Source organism: Cyprinodon tularosa, unplaced genomic scaffold (assembly GCF_016077235.1).
Source record: "Cyprinodon tularosa strain WSP-4 unplaced genomic scaffold, ASM1607723v1 ctg113, whole genome shotgun sequence".
Classification (NCBI taxonomy): domain Eukaryota; kingdom Metazoa; phylum Chordata; class Actinopteri; order Cyprinodontiformes; family Cyprinodontidae; genus Cyprinodon; species Cyprinodon tularosa.
Genome location: NW_024037926.1, coordinates 595,211 through 610,956, shown reverse-complemented (window position 1 = coordinate 610,956; position 15,746 = coordinate 595,211). Strand labels below are relative to the sequence as shown.

The following is a 15,746-nucleotide window of genomic DNA, read 5'->3' as shown; positions in this document are numbered from 1 at the left end:
GCACATTCTAAAAGCAGTCTTCTTTATCTGTTTTTGGCTGTTTTGACAGCAGATATTTCGCACCAATTAAATTTCTGCAGGACAGATGTAAAGTGCAGCCCCAATGTAAAATCGGGAGATTAGTTGGAGAATTCCAACATGCTAATAGAATCAGTCGCTCTGTTTCTCTTAAAAGGTTCTACAACTCATTGGTTAATTTTATGTGGGTCAGTTTTCAGCCCTTTTGTTGTTTACTTTTGTTCCCAACTTTAATAATATTATTGATCAAGCCTTTTTTAACATTCTACAGTATAAAATAAGTAATAAAGGCTTGTATGATTCGTGCACCGGTTTAGTATTTGTTGCAGACAATTCTCTTAGCTTCCATATCGGTTTCGTATTGGAAATTAAAAAATTGTAACAGGCCTTCAACAAACTCATCCAGACTCCTGATGACCATGTTTTCATGTGCCGCTATAAGATGAAGTGCCAGGCTAACGTCACAATCTTTGCTTTATAGTTTCCAATCACATAATTCAGTATTCCAATTAATTATCTTTGACTTAAATAAAAGTCATATTTTTTGTGATGTCCTTTTTAATTAAGTTTTAAAATCCAAGGAGCTTAGGACTAGTGTTTCAGCTTTGTCCCACACGAATCAACATCAGAACTTAGCAAGTCTCATCACAAAGACAGAGTTGAAGCTTCAGCACCTGAAAGAGTCTCTTTTCCTCTGGAAATTTCTTTGTAAAGTGGGAATAAGGTTTATCTCTATAATGGTAAATAACTGGTGTTTCTTAACTCATCCAATAGAGAAATACACATTTGAATAAGACAAGCAAAATGTATAGATTTGCATTGTTACCTTAGTCAGTTAAATAACATGCTGCTGTCATTTTGCACATCTCTGATGTTGCTGCTATTTTTGGAATATCCATTACTGTAAAAAAAGTATTCTCCAGGTGCACAGTATTTATATTGTTAAAACAGTTAAAATTATACTTTTTCATTTATTTATATTTGATCTCTTCTCTATTATGTTATTCTTATACACTTTGCTAAGGTCCACATTTGTGTGACCATTTTTTCTAAAATCTTTTTGCTGCTGTAAACACCAGAATTTCCCCATTGTGGGACAATGAAGGGATTTGTTGTGCTATTTCTTTTCTATTCTAAATTTAAATGTAATTAAATAAATTTCAGTTTTGTCCTGCAATCTACCTTAAGTAGTTGACTTTGCAGCAATTCTTAATAATGAGCAAGCATATGGTGACAGTGGAGAGGAATCAACTCTTTGTTATCAGAAAAAAATAATTACAGCCTAACCATACCCACTGATACACATGTACTGGCCTAGGCCTACTTTCTATGTTAAAGAAACATATACAGGGCTATTGGTAGCAGTAGCTACCCGGGCTAGTTAATAATAAAAAAAAAAAAACTAAAATAAAGTTTTGCATGCACAAAAAAAGTTTTTTTTTTAAAACTGATTGGAAAACACTTCATTTAACTGATTTTGGAATTTTTTAGTAAGGGAATAGAGTCCAATATTTGTGGCTGGGTCGAGACATCTCTACATTTTTATTTTTGTTATAAATTATTATTATTATTATTGTTGTTATAGTTTAAAGTCTAATCAAAAATTGCTCAAATTTTGTCACTTTTTAGTATCTACAGGTGCTGGTCATAAAATTAGAATATCATGAAAAAGTAGATTGATTTCAGTAATTCCATTTAAAAAGTGAAACTTGTATATTATATTCATACATTACATACAAACTCATATATTTCAGATGTTTATTTTGATGATTACAAATGACAACAAATGAAAATCTCAAATTCATCATATCAGAAAATTAGAATATTACTGAAGACCAATAAAAACAAAGGATTTATAGAAATGTTGGCCAACTGAAAAGTATGAACATGAAAAGTATGAGCATGTACAGCACTCAGTATTTAGTTGGGCCTCCTTTGGCCTGTATTACTGCAGCAATGCGGCGTGGCATGGAGTCGATCAGTGTGTGGCACTGCTCAGGTGTTATGATAGCCCAGGTTGCTCTAATAGTGGCTTTTAGCTCTTCTGAATTGTTGGGTCTGGTGTATTGCATCTTCTTCTTCAAAATACCCCATAGATTTTCTATGGGGTTAAGGTCAGGAGAGTTTGCTGGCCAATTAAGAACAGGGATACCATGGTCCTTCAACCAGGTACTGGTAGCTTTGGCACTGTGTGCAGGTGCCAAGTCCTGTTGGAAAATGAAATCTGCATCTCCAAAAAGTTGGTCAGCTGCAGGAAGCATGAAGTGCTCTAAAACTTCCTGCTATGTGGCTGCGTTGACCCTGGACCTCAGAAAACACAATGGACCAACACCAGCAGATGACATGGCACCCCAAACCATCACTGACTGTGGAAACTTTACACTGGACTTCAAGCAACGTGGATGAAGTGCCTCTCTTCTTTTCCTCCAGACTCTGGGACCTTGATTTCCAAAGGAAATGCAAAATTTACTTTCATCAGAGAACATGACTTTGGACCACTCACCAGCAGTCCAGTCCTGTTTCTCTTTAGCCCAGGCAAGACGCTTCTGACGCTGTCTGTGGTTCAAGAGTGGCTTGACACAAGGAATGCGACAGCAGAAACCCATGTCTTTCATACGTCTGTGTGTGGTGGTTCTTGAAGCACTCACTCCAGCTGCAGTCCACTCTTTGTGAATCTCCCCCACATTTTTGAATGGGTTTTGTTTCACAATCCTCTCCAGGGTGCGGTTATCTCTCTTGCTTGTACACTTTTTTCGACCACATCTTTTCCTTCCCTTCGCCTCTCTATTAATGTGCTTGGACACTGAGCTCTGTGAACAGCCAGCCTCTTTAGCGATGACCTTTTGTGTCTTGCCCTCCTTGTGCAAGGTGTCGATTGTCGTCTTTTGGACAACTGTCAAGTCAGCAGTCTTCCCCATGATTGTGTAGCCTATAGAACTAGACTGAAAGACCATTTAAAGGCTTTTGCAGGTGGTTTGAGTTAATTAGCTGATTAGAGTGTGGCACCAGGGGCCATCAATTTTGAACCTTTTCACAATATTCTAATTTTCTGATATGATGAATTTGAGATTTTCATTTGTTGTCATTTGTAATCATCAAAATTAAACAAAATAAACATCTGAAATATATGAGTTTGTATGTAATGTATGAATATAATATACAAGTTTCACTTTTTAAATGGAATTACTGAAATCAATCTACTTTTTCATGATATTCTAATTTTATGACCAGCACCTGTAGTTTTAAGTCTTATTTTCAAGCATATTTAATTACAGAATAAACTCAACAAAAATCAAGAATATTCCTTCTAATTATCTCCTTTTTTCTTTTTTCCCTGTTAATTCATTTATGACTGAATGGCAGAGAATAATGGACTACCTGAGAAGGAGAGACAGCAGGTGGCTGAGCGACTATTACGGGTAATGTGCTCTGATTTGAACATGCTCAATGTTCTAAACAGCAAAGACTTCCTGAAGCTGGCACAGACCCTTGTGGACACTGGGGCTCGTCATGGTGCCTATTCCACCCGTGATGCACTTGGCAACATGAGTTCCTTAGCGCTGCGCCAGCTGCCCCGCATGTACAACCAAGTGAAAGTCAAAGTCACATGTGCTTTGGGCTCCAATGCTTCACTGGGCATCGCCGTGACCTGCCACTCCCAGACCTCTGGACCAGATGCCTGTTATGTTCTCACAGCCTACCAGGTGGAGGGGTCCAGGCTCAAACGCTATGTGCTCGGTGTACGGGAAGCTGAGCTGAGGGAGGGGCCTGAGCAGATTCACCACTGGGTGCAGAACGTTCTGTCTGAGTTTGTCATGTCCGACATCCGAACCGTTTATGTCTCCGAGCCTCGACTGTGGGCAGCTGGGTTTGCAGGATCACCTCTGGGGGGCGGTGGCCGGGGCAGGATATGTTTGCGGTGTGCAGGGTGTTCGCTCGGAGCAGTTGTTCAGGCGGTTCTCGGGAAGCGCAGCCTCCAGGCTCGAGGGCTTCACGAGTTAGCTGAGCTCCTTTCAACCTGCAGAGATATTGCCTCCTCTACTACGCTGGCTCTTCGTGAGGAACATTGCTTCAACACGTCAACAAGCACAACTGAGGAAAGTACACAAGGCTCCCCTGCACAATGCCCCACTCCACCATGCTGGGATCGCATGGCAGAGGCCCTCCTGCAGGTCCATGCACACTTTGAACACATTTGTGAGGCCTATGGCCGCAGTAAGTCCACAGCTCCACTTCTTCAAGGACTTAACAAGCATCTGCTAAGCACTCTGGCCTGTCTGCTGGCACCACTTCGCCTGGCAGCTCTGGAGCTGAGCAGCCAAAGGCGACCTACCTTACAGCAAGTCCTGCCCGTCTACTTGCGCTTGGAGAAGTTCTTCACTTCTAAAGCTGGGGAGGCTGGGACCGGCACAGCTAGCAAACTCTGCCACTATTTCCTTGAAGCACTCAAGGAAAACTTCAAGGTACCGCATTGATAATGTTTACTCATTCTTTCTTAACTACATGTAAGAAAGTATGGATTTAAATGTGATGCAAAAATTTTGCATAAGTAAGGGGGACTTACTTAAGTATTTATACAATTAAACCTTTTTGATATTTCATCAGGTTACAGCATCAAATATTTTTTTATTTTTTGAAGTAGAGCATAATTGTCCCTTAGAAGGAAAATATCACGATCTGTTAATCAGAGGGGCAACCAAAGACCAAAAGTTAGTCTGGAGAAGCTGCAGAGATCGATAGATAAGAGAATGTTTTGGTTGAACTATGAAAGCTTTGGTTGAAAGGAAGCCATAGAAAATTCTGTTCATAGTTTGACAAAAACTATAATCATCTCTGGTCAAACGTAATTGTAGCTCTCTGTCAAATCTTACTGTACTAATCCTGTTTTACAATGATGAATAATCAGAGATTTTTTTACATCTCAGCACAATAAAATGTTAGAGACATACAATACACATAAAATTGTAGTTTCAACAAATTAGACAAATTAACAATTAGAACAAGATATTTGTTCTTCTTTGCACCAGATTACTGTTTATGTGTCACATAAATACCCCAATAAGATAAAACACATGAAAGTTTGAGATTGTACTGTGACAAGATAGGAAAAGGAGAGGAGAAAAAACTTTTAATATGTTATGAATAATTTAGTTTGACATTAATTCTGATCCTCAGTGATATTTTTCTGTCTCCAGGTTGAAAGAGCTCATCAGGTAGCCATGGTCCTGGACCCTCAGCTAAAGCTGCGTTCAGTGCCAGCCTACCAGCATGAGGACATCATTTCCCGTGCCTGTGAAATGGCTACGGAAAGCAGGGATGGAGGTCTGAGTGGTGGAGGTGGTTCAGGGGGAGAAGAGCGGGACGCCGATGGCCCCCCCACCCCTAAAATAAGCCGTATGGATGGCACAGGAAACAACGGCGGACCCTCAAGAGTAACCTCCCTGGTTTCTGGGAACGATGAAAGTCCCGGCCAAGTCAGACAAGAGATTTTTCAGTACTTGGCCGAACCTCTTGTCCAAGGCACGCCAGACCTCTTCCAGTACTGGAGCTCAACAGTGATTGAGAAGTTCCCCAGGCTCGCTCGCTTGGCCCTGTGGCTCCTGGCCGTTCCTGCTGTGGGCATTCGTAGTGAGTGTGTGTCTGTGTGTGAACAAAGCCTGGCAATGAAGAGGAGACAGCAGGTCACTGCTGAGGAGATGAACAAGCTCATTTTCCTTCGCTCTAATATGGGTTAGAAAACAACCCAGAGATCAACCAAACCATCATCCAACCAATGACTTAAAACATATTTATGTACTATAGGTTTAAACAAACATCAATGTGCAAGAAACTAAGGACACCTCAAGGCAGAATAATACATAAAAACTCCTATAGCATAAATGGCTTTTTACATATTTTGTGAGGACCGGACTGTTGTAAAGTACAGAGATCAAAGAGCATGGGTGGAATGGTATCTCTCAATGTTCAGAACGCACCTGTGAGCTGGAAGGATTTCATCGTTCAGTCAGTGGTTTGAATGACTCAAGCCTAATGATTAAACCTCTTCAAGGCTATGATGCTGTTACTCTCACTGGTTGACAACATTTTCAGGTAATTAGAGCTCTCACTGCTTCGGCCTGCTGTCACCGACCTCTGGAAAAACAAAAACACACACCTACTTCTCAAAACAATTCAGGAGGGAGATAACGGCTAACTACTGTAGCAGTACCTTCACGACGTGGAACAAAAGACGTACGTAGTGAGCCTTCACTGCCACTGCACCTCCGGTTTAAGTTTAGGAGTTTCTCGCACAACCCACAAAAAAATAAAAATAGTTCCTCAGCTTAGTCAACATTGGAAGATGGGCGGAAAGCAGAGCTTAATCGTCGCAGATGCTTTGATGGCCAGAACATGTAGCAGTGGAGGATTTGCATGCACTGCATGCATTTTACTCAACAGAGAAGGAAGGCCTCTTCCTTTTTTAATACAAAGTTTTAGGAAAGCTTTTTTGTTTTGTTTGTTTGGTTTTTTTTTTTTTTTGCTTAAGCTGAAATTCATAGATTTAAGCTGAAGGATTAAAAGAGAAATACATCAATTTAAATGTTTATTAGATTTTTTAATGACATTATTTAATCATACCTATTATAGCTGGATTAAAACTAAACAGAATCATGTAACCTTTTAAAATAATACACTCTTAAACATGTTATTGTTTTTAAAACTACACATTCCGGCTGATTTGTTACTTCAAGACATTATAAGGTTGATTGGACTAGCTTAATAACAGTGACCAGTGCTGGTACTTCAGGAATGCCACATCATTCTGCACCCTAACCAACCATAAGTAGCGTCAATGCAGTCTATTTACATTCACACATTGTTACTGTCAGTTCAACAGCTTCTCGTTTGAAGAGCTAGCTTGCACAAATTTTATCCACAATAGCATCTTCTCACAGGTATGTGTATTTATTTTTTTTTAAGCTTGGTTAGAAGAAAAATGCTGTCCATTGGAAGGGTGTTGGTTTATTTATTGTTGCTTCCCAGTTTTATCATTATAATATAAACATTGTCTTCCTATTTTGAGCTATAGATTTCCATTTTTAAAGCAATAAGCTTTAACACAGCACATGGTTCCCGTTATCTGACTGTTCTCTGGACGCTCCTGTGGTCATTAATCTGCATCAAATTGTTTTAATGTTTGTAAAATCAATAGGATTTTCTCAGGAATGAGCACATCCGAGCAGGCACCGCCACTTTTTTCCTCACTGTACCTAAAAGAAACCAAACTGTGACCTCAGTGCTGAGGTGGATCTCAAACCACGGCTTTCTGTTGCAACCATTCCACCCACAGTAGAGCAGGTGCCATCATAACGAAAGGAAAGAAGAAACACTGATTATTTTTTTTTTTTTTTTTATCTACCATTTTATTCGGTAAACTAAAAACAAACATATTCATATTCATTAGGTGAGTGTACATTGGATTGTGCTGATACCTCCCTAAATGATTTGGAAGGATGGAAACTGCTGTTTGTTGCCTTTGGTAATAACTAATCAAGTTCTCATTTGTTTTCTGTTTTTTGGCCTTAAGTCTCTTCCACAACTCAACCTGTAACCCTTCAGTTATCTTGCCTTTGTTTTGTAAAATAGTTGCCTTCCTTTTATTGCTTTATGTTCGGCTTTTGCTCCTCTGTTTTCGCCCAATCATCTAGACTTACCAGGACTTTATAGCTATTAATGGCATCCTCTGGTGTCCACATTGTGATCTCTCTTTTTTTTTTTTACTTGTACAACTGTGCTACTTAAGAAGTGCTTTATTTATGTGTTTTATTAGGTGGAATCAGCTGAGCTTTAGTGCTCATAAAACAGGTCAGTAATAATTTAAGCATAAACACATCTATCCTCTATAGAAAGTTAAAATGACTCATTGTGAGCCCTGAATTTCAACATTTTCATTTCTTCATTGTTTTACACCGAAAGACTTTTTAAAACTGATACTGTGATTGAGATTGTATTTTCACACAGCTTGAATTATACCTATTAATCCTAAATGCTGCAGTGCAGTTATTTATTTTTTTCATTGTTTTCTAAAAAAGTACCCCTTCACTTTTTGTAAATCTTAACACTAATATTTCAACACATCCCAAAGTCCTTTTACCGCCTTATTCAGTGGGATATATTTGACATTTTGCAGGTTTAAGGTGGTGTCCCATTCATTTTAGTTGAAGCCTTTACGGGGAATTCATTTAGACATCCATTCACTATCGCAGCACAATAACAGTTCTCAGCAGTTAACGTTCTTGCAGAAACACAGATGTACTGTACTCAGAAACCCCATCACAACACTGTTAGCACTCACTTTTGCACAGACTACATCACACTAATGGAGATCAGTGATCTTAGGACAGCTTAGTGCAGGGCTGCTTTGTTCAATGTGAATGTAAGTGCAAAAAAATGAAAGAACATCTGTGCTAATAGTTTTTATTAAAAAAAAAAACATCCTCACACAATTGACTAATCTTTCATCAGGATCTCAGAACAGAACCACTTCTTTTTTCCCCTTTATGATTGGTATTTATTTCAAAAAACACTAAAACCTGACAAAGATCAGAGGTTTTGCTTTGCAAACTTTTTGTCAGCTACAGTTTTTTTTTTTTTTTATTTGCAGTAGCCGTTGGGTTTTCTAAACCGCAGCACCTTTTTTAAAAGCTTTGTCCCCCTTTTATGGTTTTAGAGTATTTTTGATTTTGTTTATGATATTTTAGTAAAAAAGAGAAGGAAAAAAAGAAAAAAAAATGACTAAAAAAATCTGTATGAAATACACCAATCAAATGTTTTACCTCAGAACTCAGAAAGCAGTAATTTCAAGGAACCAGATCATCATAAAAATGTTGGTTGCATTGAATAAATGCTCAAAATCCTGTACATGGTTGGTGGTTTCAACAATATTCCTGGGCTTAACTGATGAAGGCATTTCTCTCACTTTTTTTTTTCATTTACCAATAGGATATGCTCTGGGACAAAACGCCATTGTTGACAAAAAAAAAAAAATAACTTTCCTAGAAATAGTGTTCTTTTTGTTGATCAAATGAATAGTATAACTAAGATATGCATGCTTTTAATAAGAGTAATCATATATAATGTTGTTAACTGGTGTTTCTCATCAGATGAAAATGAATCTTTTCGGCTCCAAGATGATGTTGCTTTAAGGTACGCTGATTTTCTTCTGCCTGTCAGGGTGGGAGTAGCTGTTCTGCTTTCTGGCTGGTGTTTAGAGGTTGACATCATCCCTTTTCAGAGATGGACTTTGTACATACAGGAGAACTGCTGTTTTTATGCCACAAGGGGGCGCCTTCATTCAAGAGAAAAAGTAGGGAGCACCAATAACATTATACCTCTTTTTTCTACAGTAGCATTTCAGAAAGTTTTGATAAAATAGACAAGTCAGCTTAGATACTAATACTAGAAAAACTGAATTCAGTTGTAAGTTTTGTTTTGTTTCAGGATTTTAACTTATTCATATAATAAAAAAAATCAGTTGTGAAGTTGTGGTATATGAATGCTAACATGGAGATCTGTTCAACTAGTTTATTAATTCAGGTTAAGACTCGGTGTTGCTTTCATCCTATTTTAAAGGCATTTCCTCTTTTTTATACTCTGCTAAACTGCAAAAAAAAAATGTTGGATTATGTTCAGCTAGTCTTTTTATCGCACTTTGGCAGCAGACTTCTGTGTAGATTCAGATCTGAGTTGTCTTATTAGTAAACCTAATTTATACTTTTGTAGCAACAATATTTTTATATAACGGCAAAGAAAAGGTTCAGTCTTTTTTGCTTTGTTCCAATTTTTTTTTTTCCTGTGACATATATGACAGCGCTGTTCAATGTTTCTTGAATACATTACCCTCTGTAGTATGTTATGTGTGAATAAACTTAAAAATTCTGTGTGACAAAAGTCCCTGTATGAAAGTTTTGCATCAGTTTGTCCTTTTGTTCTCTGTTATTAGAGCAGGTTCTGTATCTTTATAGCCCTTCATTATTTTTACTGCATGCTTGGCAAACGTTTTTACATTTTTTTCATGTAACAACAACAGTATCCAGTGCGTTTTATTGGAATTTTCAGTCTGACACAAAGTTCACGCAAAAGTATTTACTCAGCCATTGATTGTGTTAGTTATTTCACTTAATGCAGGTGTACTTCAGATGAGAGACAAAACATCCAACCCTGTTTTAGGTCATTTCTAGCTTCTAATAAGTTTTCTTCCAGGAGATTCAACTCTATCCAACTTCTATCACGCTTGAGAAAAGCATCTGATGTTGCTGCCACCTTGTTTCATAATGGAAATAATGAGTTAACAATATCTGCTGCAACTAGGGGTTGTCCTTAAAGACAACGTTTGCTCTCATTTGCAACTTTTTTAATGTTTGCTGTGATGCGAGGGCTATCTTCAAGCATGTAATTGTAAGAAACACTACAAATATCATTAGTAGGCGTCATGTTCTTTGAATCTTGACAAAAGGTTGCATGCATAAAACATTCTCAACTTCAAAAGACAATTTTCTTTGCATGAACAATAATGCATTAATTTCCAATGGCTGTCATTTGTCAATGCTTCTCTGACATCACAGTGAAGACCACTAGGTTTTTTCGAATCCTTTCTTTTGACTTTTTATTTTTTTATTCATGTTTGTCACAATGGTCCTTATATCCTCTGAAAACATTCAAAAACCCTTTATTTTGTTTAGGGGTATCACACTGAAGAGAGCTAATTAAAAAGCCATGTTCTACTTTTTGTTTGTTTAAAAAAAGTAAAGTAGTTTTGGTTTTATCTTTTTCACAAGTCCTTTTTTTTTCTTCTGACGGCTACCACAAAATCTTGATAAAATACAATACATTTTTTGGATATATAGTGGCAAAATTTGCTAGGTTTAGGAAAAAATAAACACCTTTGCAAAGCCCTGTAAAACTAGGGACAGAAACACGTGAAACCTTGAGGTTTTATTCCTGTAGTATTAAGCTAGTTGCTTATTTTCAGTATAATTTTCCATCCAGATAGAAATGAAACCTTTAACGTTTTCTGAGGTAGTAGGGCCTCAGGCACATGTGGAGTGAAAACAGGCTTCACTTGAAAAAACTAGCCACTGAAGGCCGGCCACAGGGAGTGAATACGCAGAGGCTGCTTAGAAGTGCGTGCAAGGGTTCCTCAGGGGGCTACGGATGGGGAAAAGGGAGGGAGTGGAACAAAAAAAACGAGTTTGTGTTCTTCACAGACTGCTGTCTTGCTCCCTCCCTTCGCACCCAGGTCATTTGGTCTCCAAGGTACACCGAGGTGCAGCCATGCAGTAACACCTGCAATCTTGTCTAGTTGCTCTAAACATAAGGAAATAACGGGCTGCCTGCTTAAAGCCTAATTTGCAGCACATGTGTTCACATTTGCTTCCCCCACTCTTTGTCTACTGCCCTACCAGCCCCCTTACCCAACCACAAACACACACACCGTAACCCACTTTCACCTCCTCTTTCCTCCACACCCTACTGCTGAAGGTGACGTTTTTCCTCAAGCTATTAGTGATGTGACGTGCTAAGTTTGTTTTTACTTAAGTGTTCAGGAGCCAGTCCTCATTTTCTGTCATTAAGAAAAGAAAAATGGAGGGAAAATAACCCACCTATTGGATAATTGCTTCTATTTAGTTCATGGTTATAGAGAAGTTTCGTATCTGCGTTTTTCTCACAGAAACTCCTACTCTGCACTTGTAAAAATCTCCGAAAAGTGTCTAACTTTGACTAATACAGCATTTTGAGAGGAAATTTGACAGCTTTCTGGATCTATATTAAGTAAACTGAAGCAATAGTCAAATGCTTTGTAGGGGGTTCCCTCTGAAGCTGCTTGTGAACATTAGGTGGCAGTGCAGGCTTTAAGTCTCACAGGTTTAGGGTATTTATGTAATTCATTTTAAGGCCACAAACAAAAAGCTGAAAATGTTTGTTACATTATCTTGACTGGGAAAGGTTTTATTAAAAGGAATATGAATAGCAAGAATAGGTGAAGTCTAACAACTAAAACATTTCATACCTAAAAAGTCTTTGTGGTGTCAGATTATTTGCTTCACCCACTGCAATATAATATGTAGCTGTTAAAATGAGTGGAGACATTTTTCCAGACTTCCTTCTTGCCCTTGGCTGTTACACAACCAAAGGAGAAGCATCCAGGTTTCATTTCCCATACTCAAATCGGCGGGTGTCATGCAGCTTTGCTCCCACCTGTGGCACCTCCACCCCCGCCCAACCAAGGACAATCACTACTGTCGCAACTTCTTTCCTCAGTGAGCATCGGAGGGACAGGTAAGTACAGCAGGAAGGAAGTGTTCCCATCTTCCTCTCCTTTGTCCTGCATGGAGGACCCGATGGCATCGGGACAGAGGTTTCTCCTGCTCAGTGGGTACAGACTTTTATCAGCAGTGACACCAATGTACAGAACTGCCAGGCCAAATACACCTAGTTGCTGTCAGGTGTCATTACAGCTAACGCTCCACAAAGACCCTGACCTCAAAGGTACCCAGTACACCTCTCTGTTCACCTGCCTGTTTCATTCCCTTCCACACACCTGCACACACACACACGTATACGTCCACAGTCACACCATACACTTGACTCACTTTATTTTCTTCCCACAGGAAACCAAAAATTTGGTCCTTGGGGCTTCTCATGGATTTCTTCAATCCACTTCAGCCTCCATTCATAAATGATACAATATGTTGAAACAGATGATGGTCACAGGGCTGCTCAATCAGATTAAACAAGACTACAATCAGTGCAGATTTTTTTTCCACTATGAAATTTAAGTCAGTATGCTGTATGTAAAAAAATTTGCAAAAATGTAGAAATGATTAAAAATTCTTTACATTTAGGCAGGAAAATAATCCCCTTTTGAGTAGTTGTAGATTTATACAATGTTTTTTGTTGTTTCTCTTAATCAACCATGAGATTTAGTGTATTTGGAAACAAAACATGCATTTTCACAAAAGGTAATAAGACAAATAATCAAATAGTAGGAATGAGAAACAATTTTCTAATACACAGTTACTAAACTGGCATAATTGGCAATTGGGTGGAGTCAATGAAAACCAAAACCAATAAGTGTGATTAGCCAGCTCCACTGCGGAGTCGTTTGTTGCATTGCTTAATCTTCATACAACACAACCTAACACCATTCTCCATTCACTGAATATGTAAATAAGCATCAGGAAACCTGCCTTTTTGCTGCTCCCCGACAAAATGTTTCCCTGGGCAATGAGCATCTAAAACATCACATACAAGTAACAGAAGAAGCCAAAACTCAAAAAGAGGATAACTGCTCGTAAGATTAAATGATTTGTTGTGTAACTGATGAATGACATATTTTAATGCTGCAGGAAAGACTAAATGCCAAATGCTTCTACATATACTGCTCCTTCTCGTGCTGATTTCTTTTTGCACATCTGTTTTGTTTGCACATCTGTTTTGTAATTCCTTTCTTGTGTCTGCTTAGTCTTAAAGTGACATCACCTTTTGCTGCACCTTTCAAACTTTCCTCCAAAAGAGTTGTTACATGGTGTCCCCAAGGGCTGTGTTGATGGCTCACAAAGCTAAAACGTGTACCATGGGCTTTTGAAGCTACCTCGGCTTATTCTGCACAGCTTCCTTATTATGCAATGCATTTGAAAGATTGTTTTACCATGTGTCCAGACTCGGCAGACTTAGAACTCCCACATTGATCCAGCAATAGCTGCTTCCAGTTATATTACATTAGTACTCTAGCTTTATCATAGAGGCTATGTTGTTGCTTTAAAGCATCATGATTGTAATTTGAATGGTTGTGGAATCGTCTAACTCACACATAACTTGGCTCCCTTTTCAAAGAGCCCACCCTGTATTGCTGGTTTGTTGGCTAACTGATTCAGGTATGATGCCTCTAGTAAGGATGTCCTTTGTCCACAGAAATCGTTCCAAGACATCATACTTTGGGGGACTCTTTATTATCTAGTCTTTGTAAAAACTCATGCTTACACATTCTTTCAAAGGCAGCTTTCACTCACTAATTCCTAAAATATTTTTGCAGTATGCTGCATAGGGGATTATGGGTTGTTTTCATTTAGTCCCATTTCACATTTCTGGGAAATGGGACCAAATGGCTCTCTAACTGCTGCTGTACCGACCAGTTGGTTGGCCCGTCCATACATCCATCCATCCATCCTCCCACCCATCCATCCAGACCTGGAACACCCGCGCTGACCCCACATTGCATCAGTGATGAAGCCTTCCAATCCATACATGAGGTATTTTTAATAAGCATGTAAGTCAATGCATGCTTATTAAGTATCATTTTACATGGAAAGAGGGCAAATAATCTATTATGGGGGAAACTATTCAATACTAAAATCAATGCATACTGCATTTGAGGATAAACGGAATGGGTTTCCTGAAGATAATAATCTCACTGGATTAAAAATATAAAATTTTCCAAGTAAAAAAACAAAACAAACGAGCAACAAAAACTGATCAACTTCTCTTTTTATAGACCGTCTCTTTTTTTCGGTTTTCTGGCTCTACTGTGGTTTTGGGTGAAGGGTGCTTCAATCAGAACATCTGGATGTCCATAACAATGCAGTGAAAAGGTATTTTCAACATTTGAGTCTTTATTTAAAATCAATGGCAACAATATTCTAAATTGTTGGTTGCCATGACTATATTCTAACCTAAATGATTGGCATCTTTCATTGCACTGTCCCAATCAACTCTAATCCATCGTCCCTATCCTCCTGAAAGAAAGCATTTTGAAGAGAGAAATGCTTCTGCCACTGTTTTGTTTCACCACAGGGATTTTTTTTTTTTTTTTTTTATCTGATTTATATACAAACATGTCTTTTGCCTTGCTGATGGGTCCTCCTGTGAGATGTAAGTTTTTGAACTCTACCAGAGCTGGCTCTGTTACCTTTTTACTTTGACCTCACAATCATACACTACTTAGTATTCACATAAAACACTCTGAATGTTGTGTATGTCATATTACCGTTTGTTTGGAAAAGTATTATTTTGCTGCATTGCATTCATTGTTTTTGACAATGTAAGTTTAATTGCTAAAACATTGAATATAAGGTTGTTTTTGTTTAGAAAAATGTTGCATTTTTATTAGTTTTCACCTTCTTGCATGATTGCACTCAACCAAAGTCCTATTAGAATTCTGACACATATTTAAATTCACATATTTACCTCCGAATAGCTCCACCCAGCTTACTCTTCATACTTGGCCCCAAGAATGTTAATGTCATAAGGACTAAGTGTTTCCGTGGAGGAGAGGAAAGACGGCAAATTGTTAATGATTTAGCATTGAGTGGCTTTCTCTTCTATATTCCGTCATCTCGTTTCCATGATTTGTAACTGCTTGGTGACAGGAAATATTCCTTAGGGAGAATAATTCCTTGGCAAAATACACACGGAGCAATTATAATTTCAGAGGATATTGAAAAATGACCCCTTTTATTAAGCCTGTTTGATGATTGAAGCTAATGGATCATTGGGATGTTCAAAGGTCTGGCAATGCTTAAAGGCATTTTGTCTGCTGTGATTTGAAAATGTGAATATAGGGGATTTATAATTCTAATAGTATGTATGTTGTTTCCTGTCATTTAACTTTTTTTGGTTATTCAATAAAGTAAAACATGTATTGAGGCATTAAATATGATGTTAATGTTTGTGTCCCAAAAATCTTAATA

At 38.2% G+C, this 15,746-nt stretch overlaps 1 protein-coding gene across 7 annotated transcripts in view; it reads left to right on the top strand.

The window, feature by feature from the left end:
* Positions 1 to 9,957, top strand: part of znf618 (zinc finger protein 618) — a 60,759-nt gene extending 50,802 nt beyond the window's left edge. For all 7 annotated transcript variants that reach the window (XM_038302034.1, XM_038302013.1, XM_038302005.1 and 4 more), the window contains 2 exons: positions 3,382 to 4,481; positions 5,214 to 9,957. In XM_038302034.1, the coding sequence (XP_038157962.1) occupies positions 3,382 to 4,481; positions 5,214 to 5,753 (1,640 nt within the window). In that variant the 3' untranslated portion in view covers positions 5,754 to 9,957. The remainder of the gene's footprint in view (positions 1 to 3,381; positions 4,482 to 5,213) is intronic.
* The last annotated feature ends 5,789 nt before the right edge of the window (positions 9,958 to 15,746 follow it).